Genomic DNA, 22512 nt, shown 5'->3' with positions numbered 1-22512 from the left:
GAAGAGATTACTTTAAAATAAAATCCTGGGGGCGCCTGGGTGGCTCAGTAGGTTAAGCATCCAACCAGCTCAGGTCATGGTCTCGTGGTTTGTGAGCTCGAGCCCCACATCAGGCCCTGTGCTGACAGCTCAGAGCCTGGAGTCGGCTTCCGATTCCATGTCACCCTGTCTCTGCCCCTAACCCCCTCCACCTCGCAAAAATAAACACTTAAAAAAATTTTTTTTAACAAAGTAAAATTTTTTTTTTCTAACTTAGAGAGAACGCAAGCTTGAGCTGGGTGGGGGGGGGAAAGAATCCCAAGCAGGCTCTGCATTGTCAGTGCAAAGCCGGATGTGACGCTCAAACCCATGAACCGTTAATATCATGACCTGAGCCAGAGCCAGATGCATAACAGACTGAGCCACCCAGGTGCCCCTCAAAAATAAAATCTTAAAAAAAAAAGTTTCTCAAATGCCGAGAAGGGAGCCTCACCCTGTGCCATAGTTGAGTATCCTGCAGATTTTCCAGCTGAAGGATGGACCTAGGCTCTGAAAACTTCCTGCAAGAGAAGGGACTAGAAAAGCAGATCCTGAGAGGCGGCCAGCAAAAGCAAAAGCTCCATTTGTCCTTTGTTTCCTTTCTCAGGATTTTGAAGATTTTGTGACCCAGCTGGATGAAATCATGGCTCTGAAATCCAAGTGCATCCAGAGTCTGAGGAGCCAGCTTCAGCTCTATCTGGCCTATCACAGGCCACCCACAGCCCCTGAGAGGACAATGGTGTCTTAGAACAAGACCCAGTATAAGGTGATGGGGGCAGCTCAGGAGCCTGTACTGAAGGGGCCTTTGCCAGGTCCTACCTGCAAATACCAGACCCACTCCCTGGTCTCAGGCTACCCTTTCCCCAGCCACACATGGCCTTGACTGAGCCCCAGCTCCTCTCTCAGGGCCAAGACTCTGTTCCTCAGTTCCAAGCACAAGGCCATCTGTAAGGAAGGACAGAACAGCCTAAAAAACACTTAATATGCCCCTCCCTTTTCTATGGGGCTAGAAGAGAATTTGTCTTACTGACCTCTTGTCTGTGGAAACACTTGGGTCTAATAACCTTGTAAATGTTTCTGAATTTGAGGCTCAGAGGATGGGGTCAGTGGGAATGTAGAGGTCAAAGGTCACAAGCTGGGGAAGAAAACATGCTGAATTCAGGGACTTTGTTACCTAAATTGTGTTCTTCAAGACTTAGCCAAAACCTAAAACACTTGTGGCTTGTGGGCTGGATGAGCTCTGCCCCATCAGCCCTTGGAGACTGGTTTGGGGCTTTAGGTTGGGTATATGGGACAGGCGTTATAGCCCCAGTTCCCCTCCCTTCCTGCAATTCAGACATAGAAGAGAGTGCTCACATCACTGCATTATTCCTTTCCCATCTCTGCCTTATGCTGGGATGACTGGCCTATTATAAGCCCTAACAGCACCCTTGCTCCTGAGACTCCTCACCTGGCAAAGCTGAATAAGGGGAGGAGCTCAGGCAAGTCCATCTCCTAGTGTTAACTTTATCTAACATCACCCTGGCTGTCCACTACCTCTCAAGGGCCTGTGTTCAGCAGTATCTTGGCACGGAGTGCTCCAGTCAGTAATCAATCATCTGAGACTCTGAAGCAGAATTTTTACACATCCCTTCATGTGAGTTCTGCTTGCTGAAGCTCAAGACAAACACAAATACTAAGCGGTCCGTCACTTACTAGGGCCACCTGGGTCTGAGATTCATGTCACAGCCTTGGCCCTGACACTAATATAATGTGTGAATCTTGAGTTTCTTAGAGGGAAAGGATACCTTTTTATCATTTTAAAAGGAGAGCTTAATTAAGAGGGTAGAAGCACTAACTGGCTTTCAACAAGTCTGCAGCCCTGCCACCCTTTGCCTGATCTGAGCACTAGAGGGCAGCCTCTTGCCAGCTTCCTAGCCAAAAGGCTCTGCAGTCTCTCCTCACATGATCACTAAAAAAAGTACATTCCCAACCAAGAGCATAAGGTAGGGACTGTAGGATGGCACGAAGTATAAACACAGGAAATTTGAGGAAGAGATCTAGTTCTTTCTCAGCTACGATGGCACCACTGAGAACAGGTCAAACAGCCCGAATCCAGTCCTGCCTGTGGTGCACAGCACATAAATACCTGATGCTTCTCAAAGGAAAAGGTTACTTCCTCACTTCTGAGTGACTACCCCACAAGGTCAGCCTGTCTCACCTTGTCCTGCAGGAAGAAATATGTCCTTGTTCTAGAGACTGAGCTATATCAGGTTTGTAATAGATCCTCATCTGGGCCTGCCTCTGCAAACCAAAACCCAGGGCAGACTGCAGGGCCAGCTTCTGGGTCCCAAAGGCCTCGAGTGGGAAGAAAGTACTAAAAAGACAGAAAACGGTTAGCTCCTGTTTCATGCCCAGCAAATCTAAGCAGGAATCCCTTCATCACCAACACCCCAACCCCTAAGTAAAATAGCACTTGGCAATAAATTATCACAGCAGGACATACCTTTTAGATTTTTATTAGTAGTTCTCTGAAGAATCAAAATAGTTAGCAAATTACTTTAGATTCATCAAGACTGTATATCCTTTGTATTTAGATCTTTAATGATGAACAACATAATACAAAACAAACAAAAGAGACTGATCTATGACTAGGTGTTACTCATTGTGTCGTTCTAGAGCAGGGGGCTGGAGGGAGAGGCTGTTCTCCAAGGAGAACTGAGGTGGAGTTAGTGCTGGGCTACTAAATTGCAGCCTGTTTCTCCCCCACTCGATGTGCTGGGAAGAGGCCAATGATTTCTTAAACCAACAACTGCTTCCTAGAACAGGGGGCTCTAAAATCCTGGGTAGCAGAGGACTGTGGTCCAAACCAAGCCAAAAGAAACAGGCTGGGGCAGGGAAGCATGGTAACTGCCTGGCAGAAGAACTCAGCGCCCCATGGGGAAAAGGGCATTCTTTGCACCTCAGAGACATTGCAGAACCAGTGTAACACTAAAAGACTTTGTTAAAAGAAAAAAAAAACCCTGGAAGAACCTTTCAATTGCACTCAACCTGGATCCGAGTTCAGTCCACCAGTGCATGGGAGGGAAGCATCTAGCCCTAAAGCAGCACTGAGTCTGGCCCTCCCACCCCTTCTCCCTGACCCCTTTTGGCAGCTGGGCCAGGTTTCAGCTGAGGACGTACAGACCCCAGAAGGACCAGGGAAGTCTCTGGAGGGCCAAGGTGGGAAGGACACTTCTCAAAATACAAATACATTTAATATGGAAGGAGCCAGGGCAGTTCTGGAGGCATTCACATGCCCAAATCTTCCCTACTTTCTCCCCAGCTCAGAGACTGGCAAGCACAGTCTCCACACCTGACCTTCCACCCCCAAAAGAAAATCGGGAAGTGTGTCCCTTCTCCTTCCCCACACATGGGCTCCTCAGGGCCTCCTGCGGGGGTGGTTCCATGGCAGGGCCTAGGCAGTGCCTGGTCTCAGCTGGCTCCTGCCCGAGCCATGAGGTCTTCCAAAGCATTGTCCTGGTCGTTGTTGTGTAGTAGCAGAACTTCCTTAATGTCTTTTAGTTCAAAGCCCATTTCCTTAAATTTGCTCATTAACTGAAGAAACTCCATCATCTAAGGGACAGAAGAGAAGAAAGATTGAAGAAACAGGTCTGGCCACATAGCAAGGTAGAGGAATGAACGTGTATGCAGTGGGCTGCTTGGGGGAGTCTGCATTTTTCTGTCAGTCTCATGAGTCTCTCTGCGGTTCCCCAACAAGCATAAGGGGGCTGTAGAGGAAGCCAAGGCAGACAGGTTGATGCCACAGCCCATCATCCTTCAGGAACTATGCCCAGTTCCAGTTCCTGCTGTCTCATTTGCATCCCACTAACCAAAATCCACACTCAAATCAAGGCAGGATACTGAACCTAGAAACAGCCAGAGAGCAGGCTGGGCAAAGTGACTAGCAGTCTCCCCAGTCATCCAGAAGTACGGGTTTTTGCCCAGGTCATTTCGCCTTTCCATTCCCTGGGACTCTAGACTAGAGTTTTCAACCCAAAATGAAGCTTGATAGCTTCATTAAGCCTAACAACCCAAACTAGCCAAATGCTCTCTGGACATTTAAAACATCATGTATTTTGACTACTTCTGCTAGTAATCACTTTTAGGGAAAAGGGGTTCTTGGCCAGGACATACTACTTTGTCCCTCCTTTCCAGAGGGTTCCCATGAAGTACAAAGGTCCTACCTTTTCCTCTGAACACTGGTGCATTTCCAGAGCCTCTTCCACTAAAAGAGGGTCGAATCCCTTCTCACAGAGCTGTCCATGTGCAAAGAGATAGTCGAGAATCTTAAAGAAAAAAGTTTGAGCACTTATTGCCACTCTTGCCTATGTTATCCAAGAGTCTTGCACAAGCCAGCAAGGGTGAAGTCCGCTCCCCACCTGGCTATTAGATCCTGTATAGAACTTGATTTTGTATTGTGAACTGCATCTAACACAGCAGGACCTCAGTGACTATTTGCTGAACAGGCAGGCATTCCTTTCTAAACATGAGTAGCCATTTTTCAAATGAGTTCCTGTCACAGCAGACTCACATTCTCCCAGAATGTCAACTCCACAGCCTGGTCAGGATATTCTAACAAACAGCCCAAATCAGACAATGCCAAGGTTTAGGACTCCAATACCCTATTTTGGAACACCCTGGGCAGCTATGACAGGACAAACATTTCTGGGAGGGACATCAGACCGTATCTCAAGCCTAGTGTGCCCTCTCAGGAGGGGCAGAGAGCAATCCAATGGCTCCAATGCACCCAAGGCTTTCCTCCAACCTAGGTCCCAGAGCAGCCCCCAAAGCAGAAACACTGCTGCTGAGGCTGCTACTTTCTCCCAACAAAATTTGCTGAGTCCCGCCAACTCACAGGAAAAGACGCTGGGGCTCTAGGATACAAGCGACATTACTCCAGCCCCAAAGGTCTAGGACCTCTCTCCAGGCTGACCACCCACCCCGGCCAACCAACCACTCACCTGCTCAATATTCTCTCCTTTCTTCTTCATGGCTCTCAGGACACACTCATAAGAGTAGCCCATGTTGACCACGGTCTCCACACACTGCCGCTCACTGGGGGACAGTGTCTGCAGTTCAGAATAGGCCTGGGGGCAGCTGGGAGTGTTGGGCACTTGTGACATTGAGAAATTAGGAGGTGTGACCTGGTGGTGGAGAAACCAGAGGATCAGGCAGGAATAGAAACAAATGGGTCCCCAGAAGACATGTCCCCGAAGTAGCCAAGTCCAGGGACTTGTTTCTGGAACTTCTCACACTCCCAAACAGTTGGCCTGGAAGAAAGGGCCAGATGCTGGCCAGACATCCTAAAGATGGGTAAGGGAGCACCAGATGAGGAAAAGCTGGGAGGACACCTGCAATTGGGCTGTCCTCTGCCTTCATCCCAGCCTGCAGAATTAGAAAATACTATAAAAGCCAAGGCCCTTCTGTGTTCAAATCCCTTGGGCTTGAATTGGAGAAGTTCTGAGGCTGCCCATGGGACTGATGGCAAGATGGCTGCTATGATTTCTTCCAGGCCTCCATTATCCCTTTCTCAGGTTGTAGTACCTCAGAGTCCTAAAAGGTCCATTCACCTCAGATACCCCTAACTCTGGGGCTAACTCCCAACAATGTCTCTATCCCTACTTCTATCCTAGGGCTGGGCAGAGACTGCAAGTGCGTTCCCGTGTGGCCAGTTCAGTGGCTCAGAGCTTTGAGGGCACTCCACCTTTGCCCTGCAACACAAGCTACAAGGCTTCAATTCCCTGCTACAGCTGCCAATAGTGAAGGACTATTAGCCACACCAGGCTGGGCCCTCAAGAACTGGAATGTGTACTTTAGGGCCCTGCCTCTACTGCTCTGCAGGCAGCCTGCTACATGCCCTAGGACTCTCTTAACCTCAGTCGGATTGATGGGTATATTCCAATAATTAACTCCTGCCCCTTCTGATGACTCAGGCCCAAGGAATGAAGGCTGCTCACACTCCCAGGCCACAGGACCAAACCACCGTGGGACAAGGTCACCGTTTAGCCTAGGAAAAGTATTTCAACAGAATTTTACTTCCTTTAGGTGGAAGGAGGGTGTGGTTAGGAAGCAGGGAACCCCCCACCCTACCCTATAAAGACATTCAAAGTTAATAGCTATAACCAGATACTTTCCTCAAAGTCAGCTGGGAAAAGCCAAAACTACAGGCCTTAAAGCTCACTGTTTCCTCCTATCCATCTCACCCACAGCACACCCCTGGCAGCCTAGTCATAGGGTTCAATCATTAAATTATAGGAGTCACAACAGGGCAGAGACTGGATCAAACCAGTATGGACACTTTGCAGGTCCCAAGATAATTGCTCTTCGGGGGCAGGGCCTACCTGGGCTTGAGAACACCAACAGCCAAATAGGGTTTAGTCATACTGCTGGCACAGTACTTATCACATCATAGTATGCTAATACGAGCTCCCTACCATGACATGTATTTCTGAATACCCAGGGCCTGGCTTTAGACTTGGCATTTACAGGGCCCTGCTCATCAGCTGTTGAATAAACAGAGGTCTATTAGGATTCTTTTTTTGAGAGCAAGTGAGAGAGGGGCAGAAGGAGAGGGAGAAAGAGAATCTTAAAAAGGCTCCACGTATGGAGCCTGATGTAGGGCTCCATCCCACAACTGTGAGAACATGACCTGAGCTGAAATCAAGAGTTGGCTCTTAGCCACCCAGGCATCCTGGTCTATTAGGATTTCAAAGGGGGAGTTTTATTTAACACAATAAATTGACAGTGATTCTCCCTCCCCAAAACCCACTACAGTGATAAAAAAAAAAAACTATTCATCTTTAAGGTCAAAGAAAGAAGAAACAGCAGTGGACAATATATTTCAATGAAATTTTAGAACATGGAATGCTAGCAGAAGCAATGAAGTTATAAGTAAGTGGGAGAAAGGAGAGTCAGTCCACCAGCACTTCAAAACTCCTGAGGGGGGGTTCAGCATGTGGAAGCGCCAGGTACTGTTGGGATAAGGTAAGGACACAAAGTGAGTGATTTGAGTGATAAAACCTTCCCCATCTGACCCTCATCCTCTTCGGGCGGTAGAAGGTTCAGTCTCTAGGACTAAATTATGGATACAAGGGATGGTATGTGACAAAATGAGCTATAAGAACCAAAAGGGGAATTTAAGTAAAAAGTCTACACACCAGCCTTCCCCAACCTTCCTTGACCATCAAGGAGAATTCTCAGGTGAAACTATAAGCCCTCAAAACCTTCATATATTGACATTTTGCAGAGCCCCCCAAAGTCTACTAACCTTAGAGCTACAGCAAATCTTAGTGATTGGCAAGTACACCCCAACACACACATTCCCCCCCCCGTTGATTTTTTTAAGTGCCTCACTCTTAATTGTGAATAGAAAGCCAGAGACAGCAAACCAAAAGAGAATAGACAAAGTAGTTGGAAATTTAAACTATGATAAAGTAAAATTTTATTTAAAAGATTGTGAGATTTTAAAAAAAATGATCATAAGATAGTCAAGAATAGGGGTGCCTGGGTAGCGTCTGACTTTGGCTCAGGTCACAATCTCACAGTTTGTGAGTTCGAGCCCGAAGTCGGGCTCTGTGCTGACAGCTCAGAGCCTGAAGCCTGCTTCAGATTCTGTCTCCCTCTCTCTCTGCCTCTTACCTGCTCATGCTCTGTCTCTCAAAAATAAATAAAACATTAAAAAAAAAAAAAAAAAAAAAGATCATAAAGGATATATCCAGAAAGTAAAACATAAAGACAAAGAGATTAAGGGGCACCTGCTGGCTCAGGCGGTAGCAGCATGTGACTCTTAGAGCACCATACTGGGTATAGATTACTTTAAAAATAAAAAGTAAAAAAGTCTACTCTTTTAAAGAAAAAAAAAAAAGGAAACAAAAGGCTACTACATTAGAACAACAGTCAAGGAGGTCCAACATCCAGTTATAGGAATTCCAGAAAAAGAGAAAACAGAAAATATTAATAAAAGAAAAAAGATCTCAAACAACAGATGTTGGCGAGGATGCGGAGAAAGAGAAACTCTTCCGCACTACTGGTGGGAATGCAAACTGGTACATCCACTCTGGAAAACAGTATGGAGATTTCTCAAAAAAATTAAAAGTAGAACTACCCTATGACCCAGCAATTGCACTACTAGGTATTTATCCAAAGGATACAAAAATGCTGGTTCGAACCCCAATATAGCAGCACTACTAACCAACAGCCAAAGTATGGAAAGAGCCCAAATGTCCATCGACTGATGAACAGATAAAGATGTGGTATACATATTCAATGGAATATTACTCAGCGATCAAAAGGAATGAACTCTTACCATCTGCAACAACATGGATGGAACCAGAGTGTATTATGCTAAGCAAAATAAGTCAGAGAAAAACAAATATGTGATTTCACTCATATGTGTAATTTAAGAAACAAAACAGATGAACATAGGGGAAGGGAAGCAAAAATAAGATAAAAACAGGGAGACAAGCCACAGAGACTCTTAAATACAAAGAACAAACTTAAGTTGCTGGTGGGGTGTTGGGTAGAGGGATAGGCTAGATGGGCTATGGGCATTAAGGAAGGTACTTGTTGGGATAACCACCAGGTGTTATATATAAATGATAAATCACTAGATTCTATTCCTGAAATCCTTATTACACTATATGTTAATTAACTTGGGTTTAATTTTTTTTTAAATCTTGGATTTTTAAAACTGAGCTGAGCCTTATGAAAGGATTCAGGAGAGCCTAGCAGCACAATTAATGAACAAGGCACAGCACACCATTAGTAAACTTCAAATCTCCAGAAATAAGATCCCAAAAGCTATTTGAGCAGGTGGTAGTTGGTAAAACAGAGAAGCACAAGAATGCTAGTAATCAATGGAGCTTATACTTCAATAAAATTTCTTGAAAAAGAGAAGGAACAATGTCTTGAAAATTCTTAAAGGAAAATGATCAACTAAGATATCTAAATCCATCCAAACTATTATTCACACATAAGGTTAAAATTAAAACGTTTCTGGATACTCAAGGACTCAAAACTGACAGGTTTCCTGGTATATTTGGATGTGTCTGAATGGGAAAATTATCATTAAGTCTCCGATGGTTCTCTTGGAGCATTTGGACAAAACTGGCAACAAGTACAAAGAAACTATGCAGGGGCACCTGACTGGCTCAGTCCATAGGGCATGTGAGTTCGAGCCCCAGGCTGGGAGTAGAGAAAACTTAAAAAAATTTATTTCTTAAAAATTTTGTACTGTGAGGGGCACCTGGGTGGCTCAGTCAGTTAAGCATCTGACTTCAGCTCAGGTCATGATCTCACAGTTCGTGGGTTCAAACCCCACATTGGGCTCTGTGCTGACAGCTCAGAGCCTGGAGCTTGCTTCACATTCTGTGTCTCCCTCTCTCTCTGACCCTACCCTGCTCATGCTCTCTCTCTCAAAAATAAACATTAAAAAAATTTTTTTTTGTACTGTGACTTTTTTTAATTCTTTACCCCCAATGTGGGCTTGAAATCACAATCCCAAGATCAAGAGTCACATGCCTCACCAACTGAGCAAGTCAACTGCCCTAAACTGTGAATTTAAGTGGTCATTTATGAGAAAAAGCTACAAAATTTTAAAAAATCACAATACAGTATCTGAACTTAACAATATTTACCCAATCATAATAATGTGAACAGCACCATTAATTTACCAAGATTTGTGATGTATTTATGATGGAAGCTACAGGAAGGAGGTGGAGGAGCTACTATAAAAGCCAAATCCTCAGCTGTAACAAGAAGTATAAAACTGTCTAAAATTGATAATGTTAGGGGGCACCTGGGTGGCTCAGTCAGCTGAGTGTCCAAATTTGGCTCAGGTCATAATCTCGTGGTTTGTGAATTCGAGCCCCACAACAGGCTCACTGCTTTCAGCACAGAATCAGCTTCAGATCCTCTGTCTCCCTCCCTGCCCCTCCCCCACTTATGCTCTCTCAAAAACATTTACAAAGAAAGAGTAAAATAAAATTAATTTAGAAAAAGCAACATAAGCACTTTATTTAGAAACACATAGATAAATCCCAGCAGAAATAGCTTTAAGAGTCAAAAGTGCCTGACTAAAGGAAGTAAAACTGGAGTTGGGGAGCAGTGACGCGAGGAGCTACTGTTTTTCAATGTGACTTGACTGGGGTGCCTGGCTGGCTCAGTTCCTACAGCATGTGACTGACTTTAGGGTCATGCGTTACAGCCTTACACTGGGTGTAGAAATTACCTAAATAAATAACCAAATAATTTAAAATAAACAGGGCACCTGGGTGGCTTAGTCGATTAAAGCGTCCAACTCTTCATTTCTGCTCACGTCATGCATGATCTCACAGTTCATGAAATCAAGCCATCAGGCTCCCCACTGACAGTGCAGAGCATGCTTGGGGTTCTCACTCTCCTCTCTGCCCTTCCCCAACTCATTCATGCACACACACACACCCACTCTCTTTTTCTCAAACTTAAAAAAAAAAAAACCTAGAGGGGCACCTGGGTGGCTCAGTCGGTTAAGCGTCTGACTAGCTCAGGTCATGATCTCACAGTTCATGAGTTTGAGCACCACATCAGGTTCTGTGCTGACAGCTCAGAACGTCAGCTTCTGACGTCAGCTTCTGGAGCGTGCTTCAGATTCTAGGTCCCCCTCGCTGTCCCTCCCAAGCTCACACTCCATCTCTCTCTCTCTCTAATATAAACATTAAAAAAATAATAAATAAGTGTGACTCAATTAAAATGTGCTCATATTACTTTGATAAAAATAAATTCATTTAGGGGCACCTGGGTGGTTCAGTTGGTTGAGCATCTGACTTCGGCCTAGGTCATGATCTTGCCATTCCCGAGTTCGAGCACCACATCGTTCTCTGTGCTGACAGCTCAGAGCCTGGAGCCTGCTTCGGATTCTGTGTCTACGTCTCTCTCTCTGACCCTCCCCCACTCATGTTCATTCATTCTCTCCCTCTCTCTCTCCTCCCCCCTCAAAAATAAACATTTAAAAAAATTTCTAGAGTTAACAGAAGGACTTGTAAGTATTAAAGCAATGGCAACAGAAGAAATGATAAACAGATTTGAACACATAAAAGCTAAGAGAGTCTATATATCAAGAAAAATTTTAATACATTTCTGGGGGACACCCAGATGGCTCAGTCAGTTAAGCATCTGACTCTTGCTTTTGGCTCAGATGATGACCTCACAGTTCACACTGCTGAAAGCACAGAGCCTGCTTGGGATTCTCTTTCTCCATCTCCGCCCCACTCCCACTGGCTCGCACACTCAAATATTTTTTTTTAATGTTTTATTTATTTCTAGGAGAGAGAGAGAGAGACAGCGTGAGCAGGGGAGGGTCAGAGAGAGAGGGAGTCAGACTCTGAAAGAGGCTCCAGGCTCTGAGCTGGCAGTCAGCACAGAGCCCGACGCGGGGCTCGAACCCACGAACCGCGAGATCATGACCTAAGCGAAAGTCGGACGCCCAACCGACTAAGCCACCCAGGCGCCCCTCAAATATTTTTTTAAAATAATAAAATAAAATACACTTTCAAAGCAAACTGGCACTGCTTTAATGCTTAATGGTCAAATTAGTAAATTCATTAACTCAAAAGTATAAGGAAAAGGGTAGAAATATTTTACTGAAGCAACTGTGTAAGAGTAAGAAACATATCCATACCTGGAGAAAGAGAACCCCAATGGCACAGTGAGACTAACCAATGAGCAGAGCTAGGCCCACAAAAGGCTGACATGCAGTGAGAAAAGAATGGCTAGGGCTAGGTCAGGGAGTTCCGTGCCGGTCTCAAAAGAAGGGCACATTACAAGATTTTTCTTCTGGAGACAATCCCATGGATTCTCAACTTCTAAGATTAGTTTATATAAACACTAAAACATGGATCAGAATCTGAAAAGTGAGACCCAAACATTAGGCCTAAAATAGCCAACAAGAACCAAATTCCAAGAACACTTCCCTGAGTTCCTATGTAAACGGTGTATACAGTCCAGTTAACCACCCCCTTCCTCCACTCCCCCCATCCTCAAGTCACTATCTTCAAGAGAAGTGCTTTGTTCACTGGGAAAAGTTTCCACCATGGGCCTTGAAAACTCACAATAAGACAGACGGCCAGGATGGAAACCAGGCTTCGCTTCTTGGGGATAGGGCCATGACTTCCTTAGAAACACACCAGAACTTCAGCTCTGTTTATCCGTCCCTTGAAGGCAGAAAATCCCAACATAAAGCCGGCATAAAGCAGGTCCCCTTCCCACCTTGAAATGGATGGGCCCAAAAGAAACTCCACAATCAGGTGGGTCAAAGAATGACTGGTGTTCTGGTTTGAGAACCAGTTTATCAGCTTTGGTCTCTAAATGGTCACTGTAATTTTAAGGGGTGTGGGGGACTTGAGGCTGATGATCCCTAATCTTTCCCAGAGTGCTTTTAATTTCTCCAAAGCATACACTGAGTCATGAAGAGTATCCTGCTAACCAGGGCCCAAAAACTGACCAGGAGGAATTAGGATGAAGCCCATTCCTAGGAGCTAACACTAGAGTGTCATGCACAAGTTTATCTGGAACAGGGGATGCCTGGCAGGCTGTCAGTGGAGCATGTGACTCGATCTCAGGGTTGTGGATTCGAGCCCCACAATGAGTACAGAGAATTACTTAAAAAATAAAATCTTTAAAAAAAAAAAGTTTATCTGAGACAAGGTCTATGGAAGTTTATAAACAATAGTGAGTTTTATGACAGTGGAAGCACTCACAGAGACAATCATTTACCAAGAATGCAACTGCTAAAACTTTAGGCACTAACTGTAAAGCAGGCCAAGGCTCTTTCTCCCAGCTAATACCAAGCTTATTATGATCTCTAGATAACCCACCAATATAATCAGCAATCCTCTCTGGCTCTATATAGTCTCTTGGTATGCTGTCATTTAAAACATCTGTGAGCTGGTACAGCAAAAAGTTCTTGGACTTAAAGATTTCTATTCTAGAATGCAATAATGTATTGTTCTGTGCTGCTTGAAACCACATCAAAAGCTAAGCCTACACTTTATGACAAAGGACTTGCAACTTTTTTGAGTATGACAAAATCAAGATTTTCTTTAGGGTAATACAAGTTGCAACTTTTGTCATTAATCCATCTTTCAACACTAATCCAAATTCCAACCTTTCCCTCTCCCTCCCTTTGGAGAAAACTGCACAATGTTCAGTAGTGAGCCAAAAAAGAAAAAAAAAAAGGGATTGCAGGATTTAAATCTGCAGGTTTTGGGGGCACCTGAGTGGCTCAGTCGAGCATCTGACTCTTGATTTCAGCTCAGGTGATGATCCCTGGATTNGCCCAACCAACTAAGCCACCCAGGCACCCCTAAATTAAAAAAAAATTTTAATCTGCAGGTTTAAAAGTGACAAATTTTGCTCAGACTTCCAATTCAAATTATGTCCCAGTTACTAAGTCACCAAGCAGTCTGAAGAATCATAACCCCAAGTCAGGTAAATTATAGTACACAAAAGAACCAACTTTCTAGGCAAAATGAGATGAAGAAAGAGGAAAGCAGGGAGAAGATATGAGGAGTACCAAGCAACCTTCAAAAAATGAATAAAGTAGGGAAAAGTAAATAGTTACAAAGAAAGCCTTTTTTAAAAAGGCAGCAGAGAAAGAAACAAAGTAATTAATCAGAAAACACCATTCATGCGGGGGCACCTGGGTGGCTTAGTCAGTTAAGCGTCCAACTTTCGCTTAGGTCATGATCTCGCGGTTCGTGGGTTCGAGCCCCGCATCGGGCTCTGTGCTGACTGTCAGCTCAGAGCCTGGAGCCTGTTTCAGTCTGTGACTCCCTCTCTCTCTGACCCTCCCCTGCTCATGCTGTCTCTCTCTCTCTCTCCTAGAAATAAATAAAAAACATTAAAAAAAAAATTAAAAAAAAAAAAAAGAAAACACCATTCATGCGTTGATATACATTATCTTTCTGAAGTAAAGCTTCAAAGTAAAGTAGGAACAAGCGAACATTAATCAGCCTAGGTGCAAAGCTAATGCTCCTTTGACCTCAGGAAAATAACCAGAACATACATAAGCAAACTCCATACAGCCATGCCCCCATCTTCTCCTAAACCTTAAATAGAAGAATGTGAGGTGGCAACTGTTAGGTAGAATTTAGAAATCTTTAGGGACTCCTGGGTGGCTCAGTCGGTTGAGTATCCAACTTCAGCTCAGAGCATGATTTTGCAGTTTGTGAGTTCGAGCCCCACATCTGGCTCTCTGCTGTCAGTGCAGAGCCAAATTCTGATCCTGTCTCCCTCTCTCTGCCCCTCCCCCACTAATGCTGTCTCTCCTTCCCTCTCAAAAATAAACATTGAGGAAAAAAAAGAATTTGGAAATCTTTGGAACTCTAATTCGAAGAAAATTTTTCCCCCAGAGGGATTTAAAAGGCTTACCGTGGGACCTGTATTTGGAGGTGATGATTCTTCTGTGCACACAGACAAGACAGAGAGGGAAGGCATCTGGGAGATCAGATCTGAGGGAGTAAGGGTTGGCACCTCTGTGCCACTGTCTAAGTTCAAAGCTGAAAGCCCAAGAGTATGATGCCCATTGAGCTCACTGGCACTGCTTTGGGTGGAAGGCTTTAGGGAATTCCGGAAGGTGCCATTGCGGAGGCAGGATGTGCTATGGAAAGTGCTTGCCAGCTTGGCTGTCTTCTGATTGCTATCATCAGAGTCAAGTTTGGGAAAGGACAGGGATTTGATATTGCTTACTGCAGGAATAGGGGGGAGGGACACTTTGGAAGACAGCGACATCTTTTCACAGTTGCCCAACTGTGGTAAGGTTATAAAGCCATTGGGTTTGTGAAGAGGCTTGATATCTAGGGTTGCCCGCTCCAGGGATGCCAGGACCTCCTCATCCTGTAACACAGACCCAGAGCCTCCTCTGGGCAAGTTATTGTCCAATAACTGAGCCATGATCGGTCCAGTGGTTCCTACCAGAATGTTTCTCAGCTCTTCCTTCTCATCGATAGTTTTTAACTCCAGATTATCAAATGGGTCTTCTTCACACTCAAAGTCAGCAGGATTGAAATCTGCCTTTGTATGGGGTGGGCTGAGAACCTTCTGTTTCGTGGCACTGCTGCTGACCCGAGTAGGGGTGAGGATGCTGTTGTGCTGTAAGCTGGCAAGGATGGGGTTAATAGGAGGTGGCATTGTGGCTGTACTGTGAGTCTTGGAGAAGCTCATTTTGCTGTCGCCCTCTGGGCCACTCTTAGAATTCACTTTAGCTTCTATTTCATCAGCTTTACGTTCTGCTTCCCGCTGGGCTTCTTGGATTTTCTTAATATCTTCAGCCCACTCAATAGTTTTCTTTTCCAAGGAGAAGTCATACTGCAAAAATATACAGCAGAGAAAGGAGATGTGAACCCAGGTGACTGCCCTCCCAACTCAATTCCTCCAGAGAATTCACTTCTTCCTCATACCAGCATAAGAGATCCATGCTAGGCAGTATTTAAGGTGTATGGGGCCATCCCCAGTCAGGAAAACTAAGGCTTCCTAATCTCCTTACGTGGTTTAATCAAACTACACTCCCAGATTACATCTAGAAAAGAACTAGAAAGAGTTTCCACCACCTCTAATCCTATATGCCCTGCCAAAGGTACCTTGCCAAGTACTTCCCTTCCTTCTCTCCTCTGAGATCATTTCCCTTTCTAGAATTCTTCATTGATGGCCTAGGCGGACCTCAATGGCCACTTCTGAAGCTTTCCTGATGGCTTGTTCCTTCCTCTGAACTCTTACATAGCATCCATCTCTATCGTGTGATGCCAAGCACAAGTGACCAAATAAAGATTTAATCTTTAATTTTTTCCTAAACATTTTCCCCAACAATATCACAAAACTCTTGTGGGCAGCTACTGGGCTTTAGACCCTCTTAGAGTCTATTATCTAGCACAATGCCCTACATAAATCCTGTGCTCAATAACAGCCCCTAACATTTAAGAAGCACTTACCAGGTACCATGCAAGATTCTAAGCATTTAGTATGTATTAACTCTAGATCTTTTAAATAACCCTTTAAAGCAGGTACTATTGTTACCCTCACTTTACAAGAGCCTTGCTCAACGTCATAAAGCTGGTAAGTGGTAGAGCATGGATATGAATCCACGCAATTTGACTATAGATTCTATCTTCTTAAACTACCTATTAAGTTATAATGAACAGATTGTACTCTAAATACAGGAAAACTCCTTATTAAGAAATCTAAAAATATTCAAATCAGGATTTTACAGTGCAAACTACATAAGGATTCACACTTCATGGTTGGTTCCTTAACAGTACCTTCAAGTATATCTCACTTTACAAAATTTTCCAATTGCAGACTTGGGGAAAAAATACACTTATTACATAAAACAAAATTCACCTTGGATAGGAGAAAACAAAACTTTTGATGTTCACTCTAAAGCCTCAGAATTACACAATGTCTGTGTGCACATTCAAGGCTGCAGAGATAAAAAACAGGGATGGAGAGGAGAAGGGCCTACATGACCAGACAATAGTTTTAGAGTACAAGAAACACAATAAAGTGCCTCTGGTCATCCATCCCCCTTCAAAAACACAAGAGAAGCCTGGAAATGTACATGTCAAGAAGGTTGTTTATACCCTCGGGCACCTGGCTGGCTCAGTCAGTAAAACATATGATTCTTGATCTCAACCCCCATGCTGGATGTAGAGGTTACTTTAAAAAAATTTTTCTTTTAGGAGGGGAGGAGAGGGGAGGAGAGGAGAGGAGAGGAGAGGTTGTTTATACCCTTGGGCATCTGGCTGGCTCAGTCAGTAAAACATGATTCTTGATCTCAAGAATATGTAAGATATTCAATATTATTAGCAATTAAGGAAATACACATCAAAACCACAATAAGAGACCACTGTAAACCCCAAAGATGTATATAACCAAAAAGACAGATAAAAAAGCTGGCAAGGATATGGACAAATTGGAACTCTCATGCACTGTGGGTGGGACTGTAAAATGGTGCCACCACTTGGGAAAATAGTCTGGTGGTTCCCCAAAAGGTTAAATGTAGTTACCATATGACAACCCAGCAATTCCACTTATACACCCAAGAAAACTGAAAACTGAAACTGAAACTGAAAGAATATGTCCATACAAAAACTAATATACAAATGTTCACACCAGCATTATTTATAATAAACAAAAAGTGAAAACCACCAAAATGTCTATCACGAATGGAAAAACAAAATGTAGTGTTATCAATACAATGGAACATTATTAAGCCATAAAATTGAATTATGTACCAACATTTCATTCATTACACATGATAATACACAAGGATAAGCCTTGAAAACATTATGCTAAAGGAAAAGAGTCAATCACAAAAGACTGTCTGTTATATTATTCCATATATATGACATGTCCAATATAGGCAAATCCATAAAGACAAAGTAGATTTAGTGGTCTCCAGGGGCTAGGGCAAGAGGGAGTGACTGTTAATGGGCACTGCATTTCTTTTTGGGGGATGAAAGTACTGGGGATTCTTTTCGGGGGATGAAAGTACTGGGGAATTAAAGACAGTAATGATGATTATACACTATAAATATACTAAAAACCACTTATGTGCAAACCTAAAAAGGCAAATTTCAAGGTATATGGATATCATGATAAAGCTATTATTTTAAAAAATGTAACTATAGTTCTCCCATTATAACTACTCACTGCATTTAGACTGGAAGATAACTATTTCTTAGAGTAACACGGTGGTGCCTTAGAGAATCCCCCAGAAACAAAACTCCTTTGCAAGAAAGTTATATTTTTTAAAATCTTAAGTCACAGGAAGAAGTGTTTGATGGCTACTGTACTCTGTTTTCCCATGTGACTCTTTCTGTAAGCTCCTTGAGGACAGTAATTAAGGTATTTATCTCTATCCCCAGGCCTAGTGGAGCAATGCTCAAAAGCAGGCATTCAATAACTGTGTACTAAAGAAAGAAGGGAAGTCACAAAACATAAGGCTATTTGCTGCTTTCAACATTGATATCTAACTGAGCTTTAAAGATGACAGGACTGAGAAAGAAGCTATTGAGGAGATGGCATTTAAGCAGTCGGGAAGAATAGATTTTAACAGGTAGACAGCTTTTAGCACAGTGAGAAAAGAGGAAAATACTCGAAGTGGAGTTAAAAGCTCATGAGAAAAAAACAGTACAGACAGGTAATATACAACGGTATATTCAATGAATTGGTAGTAACCTGGTTTGGAGGAGACATGGAGGAGATAATGAGCTCAAGTGCTTTACACAACCTTATGTCTACACTTGATCCAATAAGGACCGGTGAACCAGTGTAAGTTTTTTGTTTTGTTTTTTTAACAGGGATGTGACAATTTGAAACTTTATCTTAGTAGTATTATTCTAGAGACAATATGGAAAATTTTTAAAAATTCTGCAAGCAGAGGGTCCAATTAAAGAGGCTGTTGCAATAGTCCAGGTGAAAAAATAAGGTTAAGGATGAATGGGATGGTAAAGGTGAGAGACACAGCAGAGAGAAAACTATCACCTAATTTCAGTGACCAAGAAGATAATGAGGACATCAAAAGAGAGAAGGAAAAGAGGTGAATGAACAAGTCAGATGGGCAATGTGGATTGGTTTCGGACAAGGCACAGAATCCCAGGAATACACAGTCCAATAGATTGTAGGAAGTTTGTAACAGATATATAAATATATGTGTGTGTGTGAGAAAGACAATGTGAGCCATGCAGTAACAGTTGCTATAAAAAATACAAATAAGAGATAAGAGAATTTTTTTTCCTATTTCACTCTTTAAACTTTAAATTCTTACTCTTTAAACTTTTAAATGCATTAAACTTTAACTAAAAATCACCACTTACCTGTACTTCTCTGACAACCTGCAAACAATCAGGCAAGGAGAAGCCAATAGGTAGACCAACTTTAGCTGGTGTTTTGAATTTGTCTCCTATCTTAAATGGGACATCATCAAGGTAACTGAAAGTCCCTACAATCAAAAATAAAGTAGAAAATATCAGCAAAAAACTTTATTATTGTTTTGCTATAATCTTACATCTAGGATACAACAATAATTTATGCCAACCTAAAACTAGAAGAGAGTTGCTTCTCTGACTGCTTACCTTCTCCTCACCCTAGATCTCTGTGCAGGGAGGAAATCCTACCTGAGCCTACTTGATGGTATTAGGGTTTATTTTCAATTATACTTAGAGAAAGAGCCAAAATACTCACAGAAGCCTAAAAGGCCTCCCCCAAAGCCATCTATTCCTCTGCCCTCCACTGTTTGTCACCTCTAACTGCACTAAATCAAGGTGATAATCTGTTCCTCAACCATGACAGGGTCAAACCTACCTCAAAAATTCTACTGTGGCTGCTCCCTTTATCTGGAATGTTCTTCCCTTATATATCCACATGCTTATTCCTATGCCTCCTTCAAGTCTTTGTTCAAATGTCACTTTTCTCAGTGAAGCTTACTCTGACCATCCTATTTAAAATTCCTACATGACCCTCACTGCAGTACTCCCATGTTACTATCTTTTCTTCCACAGCACTTAGTACCTTCTAACATATTATTCATTTTAAAATTATATTTACTGTCTACCTGGCCCAATGGAATGTAAGCTCCTTGCGGCAAGTATTTAAGTCTATTTTATTCACTGATGTCGTTGCAAAACCTACACATATTAGGCACTTCATAAATACTGCTGAATTAATGACAGAACCTCCACAAAAGAATCTCTACTTTAAAGTAGATTTCTCTACTTTAAAAAGAATCATTTTTAATTAATACAACTAATTACTCTACATTTTTTTTTAAGACTGTTCTGGAGCAGATGTGGAAATATTTAAGAACCACAGCACTTAAGGGGCTCCTGGGTGGCTCAGTCGGTTGAGCGTCCGACTTCAGCTCAGGTCATGATCTCAATGGTTCGTGGGTTCGAGCCCCGCATCAGGCTCTGTGCTGACAGCTAGCTCAGAGCCTGGAGCCTGTCTTCAGATTCTGTGTCTCCCTCTCTCTCTGACCCTCCCAAGCTCATGCTATCTCTATCCCTCTCTCAAAAATAAATAAAACATTAAAAATTAAAAAAAGAACCACAGCACTTATGAAAAAAGGAAAACCAGACAAGATCATGGAATCAGAATAGGATTATCAGGAAAAAATAAAATAAAATTATCAGGAGACATAAGCCATATACTGAACTGCTTTAACTCCCTAAAGGTTCTCTGCCTAAAAGCTAAATCAAACAGAAAGACCAAGACATTATCACTGATTTATAGAGTTAAACAAAAAGAAAGTGGCTCTTGTATGAAACTCTCACTAGCTATACACTCCAAATTGTACATGGTTTCTTTTCTGAACCAGGTTTGGGGACAACTTACTGGCAGCACCATCATGGACAATGAAACAGTTGATAAAATTAACTCTGCTTTTTCACTGTTAGTAGCTATAAGGATTGTTTCTGGGCCTTGCACTAGACACTAGTATATTTTTTTGAATGCTCTTGGACAGAATAAGACAATTCCACCTCTTCCATGAAGATGCCTTCTCTCCCTTTCTAAAAACTAAAATATTTCAAGACTTAACAAGCTCAAGATATATTTGTAATCTGGTCATCATTCCCATTTCCTGAGGTAAATACTGCTCTGATACACCTCAAACCCTCCATCAGGAAGAAGGTCCCTGCTCCCACCTGTGGGGGCTAGAGTCTCTAACATATCTTCTAGCCAGAATTAAAACACTTTATGTATCTCCCACTCAGCTAGCAAAATAAATTCACAACTGTGTCCAACTTAACAATTTTTCTAGGGAATAGTTTCCTAGTGGGTCATAATTTTAAAAGTACTGTTTTCTCAGATGGCAATGCCTGTCACATTCCCAACCTCCCCCCCCCTTTTTTTTTTAACTTATTTCTAGTCCTTTAAGAATGACCTTTACAACTCCCTTTTCAATCTCAGAACACCCAGTTTATACCAGCACCTCAGGCTGTACGACTGTGTTCAGTCGTACTTTGCCTAGAGACTGTGAGTCAGAATCTGAGTGTCCCTTAAGAACAGATAAAAATGTTTCATATTTACACCTCCCAATCTCAGAGTAAGATCTGGCAGAACTCATGTTCAATAAAATAAAAAACAAAGAATACATGGTCTTATACTTCTTTCATATTTAACTCTCACCTCCATGCTAACTCACATTCAATTAATACTTATTAAAATTCAAAGTGATTTACCGAAACTGGCAAGGCTAGTCACAAAAATGTACCAGGTACCCCGACCCCCTTAAAAAAGTATCAGGTATCATCACAGCTTGACAACAAAACCAAGTATTGGTTACAACACTAAAACTCTGTCAATTACAAAATTCTTTACATTACAGAAATTAAAAGGAAAGTTTTATCTAATTTTAAAAACGGGGGGGAGGGGCATCTGGGTGACTCAGCCAGTTGACTCTTGATTTCAGCTTAGGTCATGATCCCAGGATCACAGGATTGAGCCTCATGTCGGACTCTGCAAAATGTGGAGCCTGTTTAAGATTCTCTCTCCCCCTGCCCCTCTCCCCTGGTCTCTAATAAATAATAAATTTTTTATCTGCCCTCCATGAACACAGATGCTCAAATTTTACTGAAAGTTAAATTTTAACTTTAGCTAGTGTCCTGATTAACTGGAAACAAAGTTGAAACTACCATTTTCTAAGAAGCACTGAAAAGATTTACAGTCAAACTAACCATCACAAAATTAAGTCTTTTGTTTAACAATGTTTATTCATTCGGGGGAGCCTGGGTAGCTCAGTCAGTGAAATACCCAACTTCCATATGGCACAGGTCATGATCTCACAGTTCATAAGTTCAAGCTTTGCATCAGGCTCTCTCTTATCAGCACCCCAAAGCCCACTTCAGATCCTTCATCTCCTCTCTCCCTTCCTCTCCCCGTTCCTCAAAACTAAACATTAAAAAAAAAAGAATGTTTACTCATTCAAAGTAGGTTAATTATATAACACACACTCTGAAAAATTCCTACTCATAAGGTATAAGCATATATGATATACAAGTATATAAAAACTAGCAAATTTTTTTAAATGTTTTACTTTTATTTGAGAGAGAGCACATGCGTGTGATCGGGGGAGGGGCAAAGAGAGAGAGACTGAATCTGAAGCAGGCACCAGGCTCTGAGCTGTCAGCACAGAGCCCAACAAGGACGCAAACTCACAAACCCTGATATCATGACTCCAGCCTAAGTCAGAAGCTTACCTGATACTGAGTCATTCAGGGGCCCCAAACAAAATTTTCTTAAATGAACAGCTCTATTGGGGCACCTGGCTGGCTTAGTCAGTGTAGTGTGTAACTCGTGACCTCAAGGGAGAGATTACTTAAAAATAAAATCGTTTAAGGGGTGTCTGGATGACTCAATCGATTAAGCGCTTGGATGGCTCAATTGGCTGAGCACCTACCTCTTGATTTTACCTCAGGTCATGATCCCAGGGTCATATGTTGA

The 22512-nt window shown here is 42.6% G+C and overlaps 2 protein-coding genes across 5 annotated transcripts in view; one reads left to right on the top strand and one right to left on the bottom strand.

Moving 5' to 3' along the window:
- The window catches only part of KIF24 (kinesin family member 24), a 73765-nt gene extending 72730 nt beyond the window's left edge, over window positions 1–1035 (top strand). For both annotated transcript variants that reach the window (XM_077761889.1, XM_077761888.1), the window contains one exon: window positions 626–1035. In XM_077761889.1, the coding sequence (XP_077618015.1) occupies window positions 626–766 (141 nt within the window). In that variant the 3' untranslated portion in view covers window positions 767–1035. The remainder of the gene's footprint in view (window positions 1–625) is intronic.
- A 1545-nt stretch (window positions 1036–2580) lies between these two features.
- The window catches only part of UBAP1 (ubiquitin associated protein 1), a 55275-nt gene continuing 35343 nt past the window's right edge, over window positions 2581–22512 (bottom strand). For all 3 annotated transcript variants that reach the window (XM_077761890.1, XM_077761891.1, XM_077761892.1), the window contains 5 exons: window positions 18888–19012; window positions 14446–15381; window positions 5001–5183; window positions 4224–4325; window positions 2581–3612 (listed from right to left, as the gene is read on the bottom strand). In XM_077761890.1, the coding sequence (XP_077618016.1) occupies window positions 3472–3612; window positions 4224–4325; window positions 5001–5183; window positions 14446–15381; window positions 18888–19012 (1487 nt within the window). In that variant the 3' untranslated portion in view covers window positions 2581–3471. The remainder of the gene's footprint in view (window positions 3613–4223; window positions 4326–5000; window positions 5184–14445; window positions 15382–18887; window positions 19013–22512) is intronic.

Source organism: Crocuta crocuta, unplaced genomic scaffold, assembly GCF_008692635.1.
Source record: "Crocuta crocuta isolate KB4526 unplaced genomic scaffold, BGI_CrCroc_1.0 scaffold204, whole genome shotgun sequence".
Lineage (NCBI taxonomy): Eukaryota > Metazoa > Chordata > Mammalia > Carnivora > Hyaenidae > Crocuta > Crocuta crocuta.
Note: the sequence above shows the minus strand (reverse complement) of the source record. Positions and strands in the feature narration are given on the sequence as shown.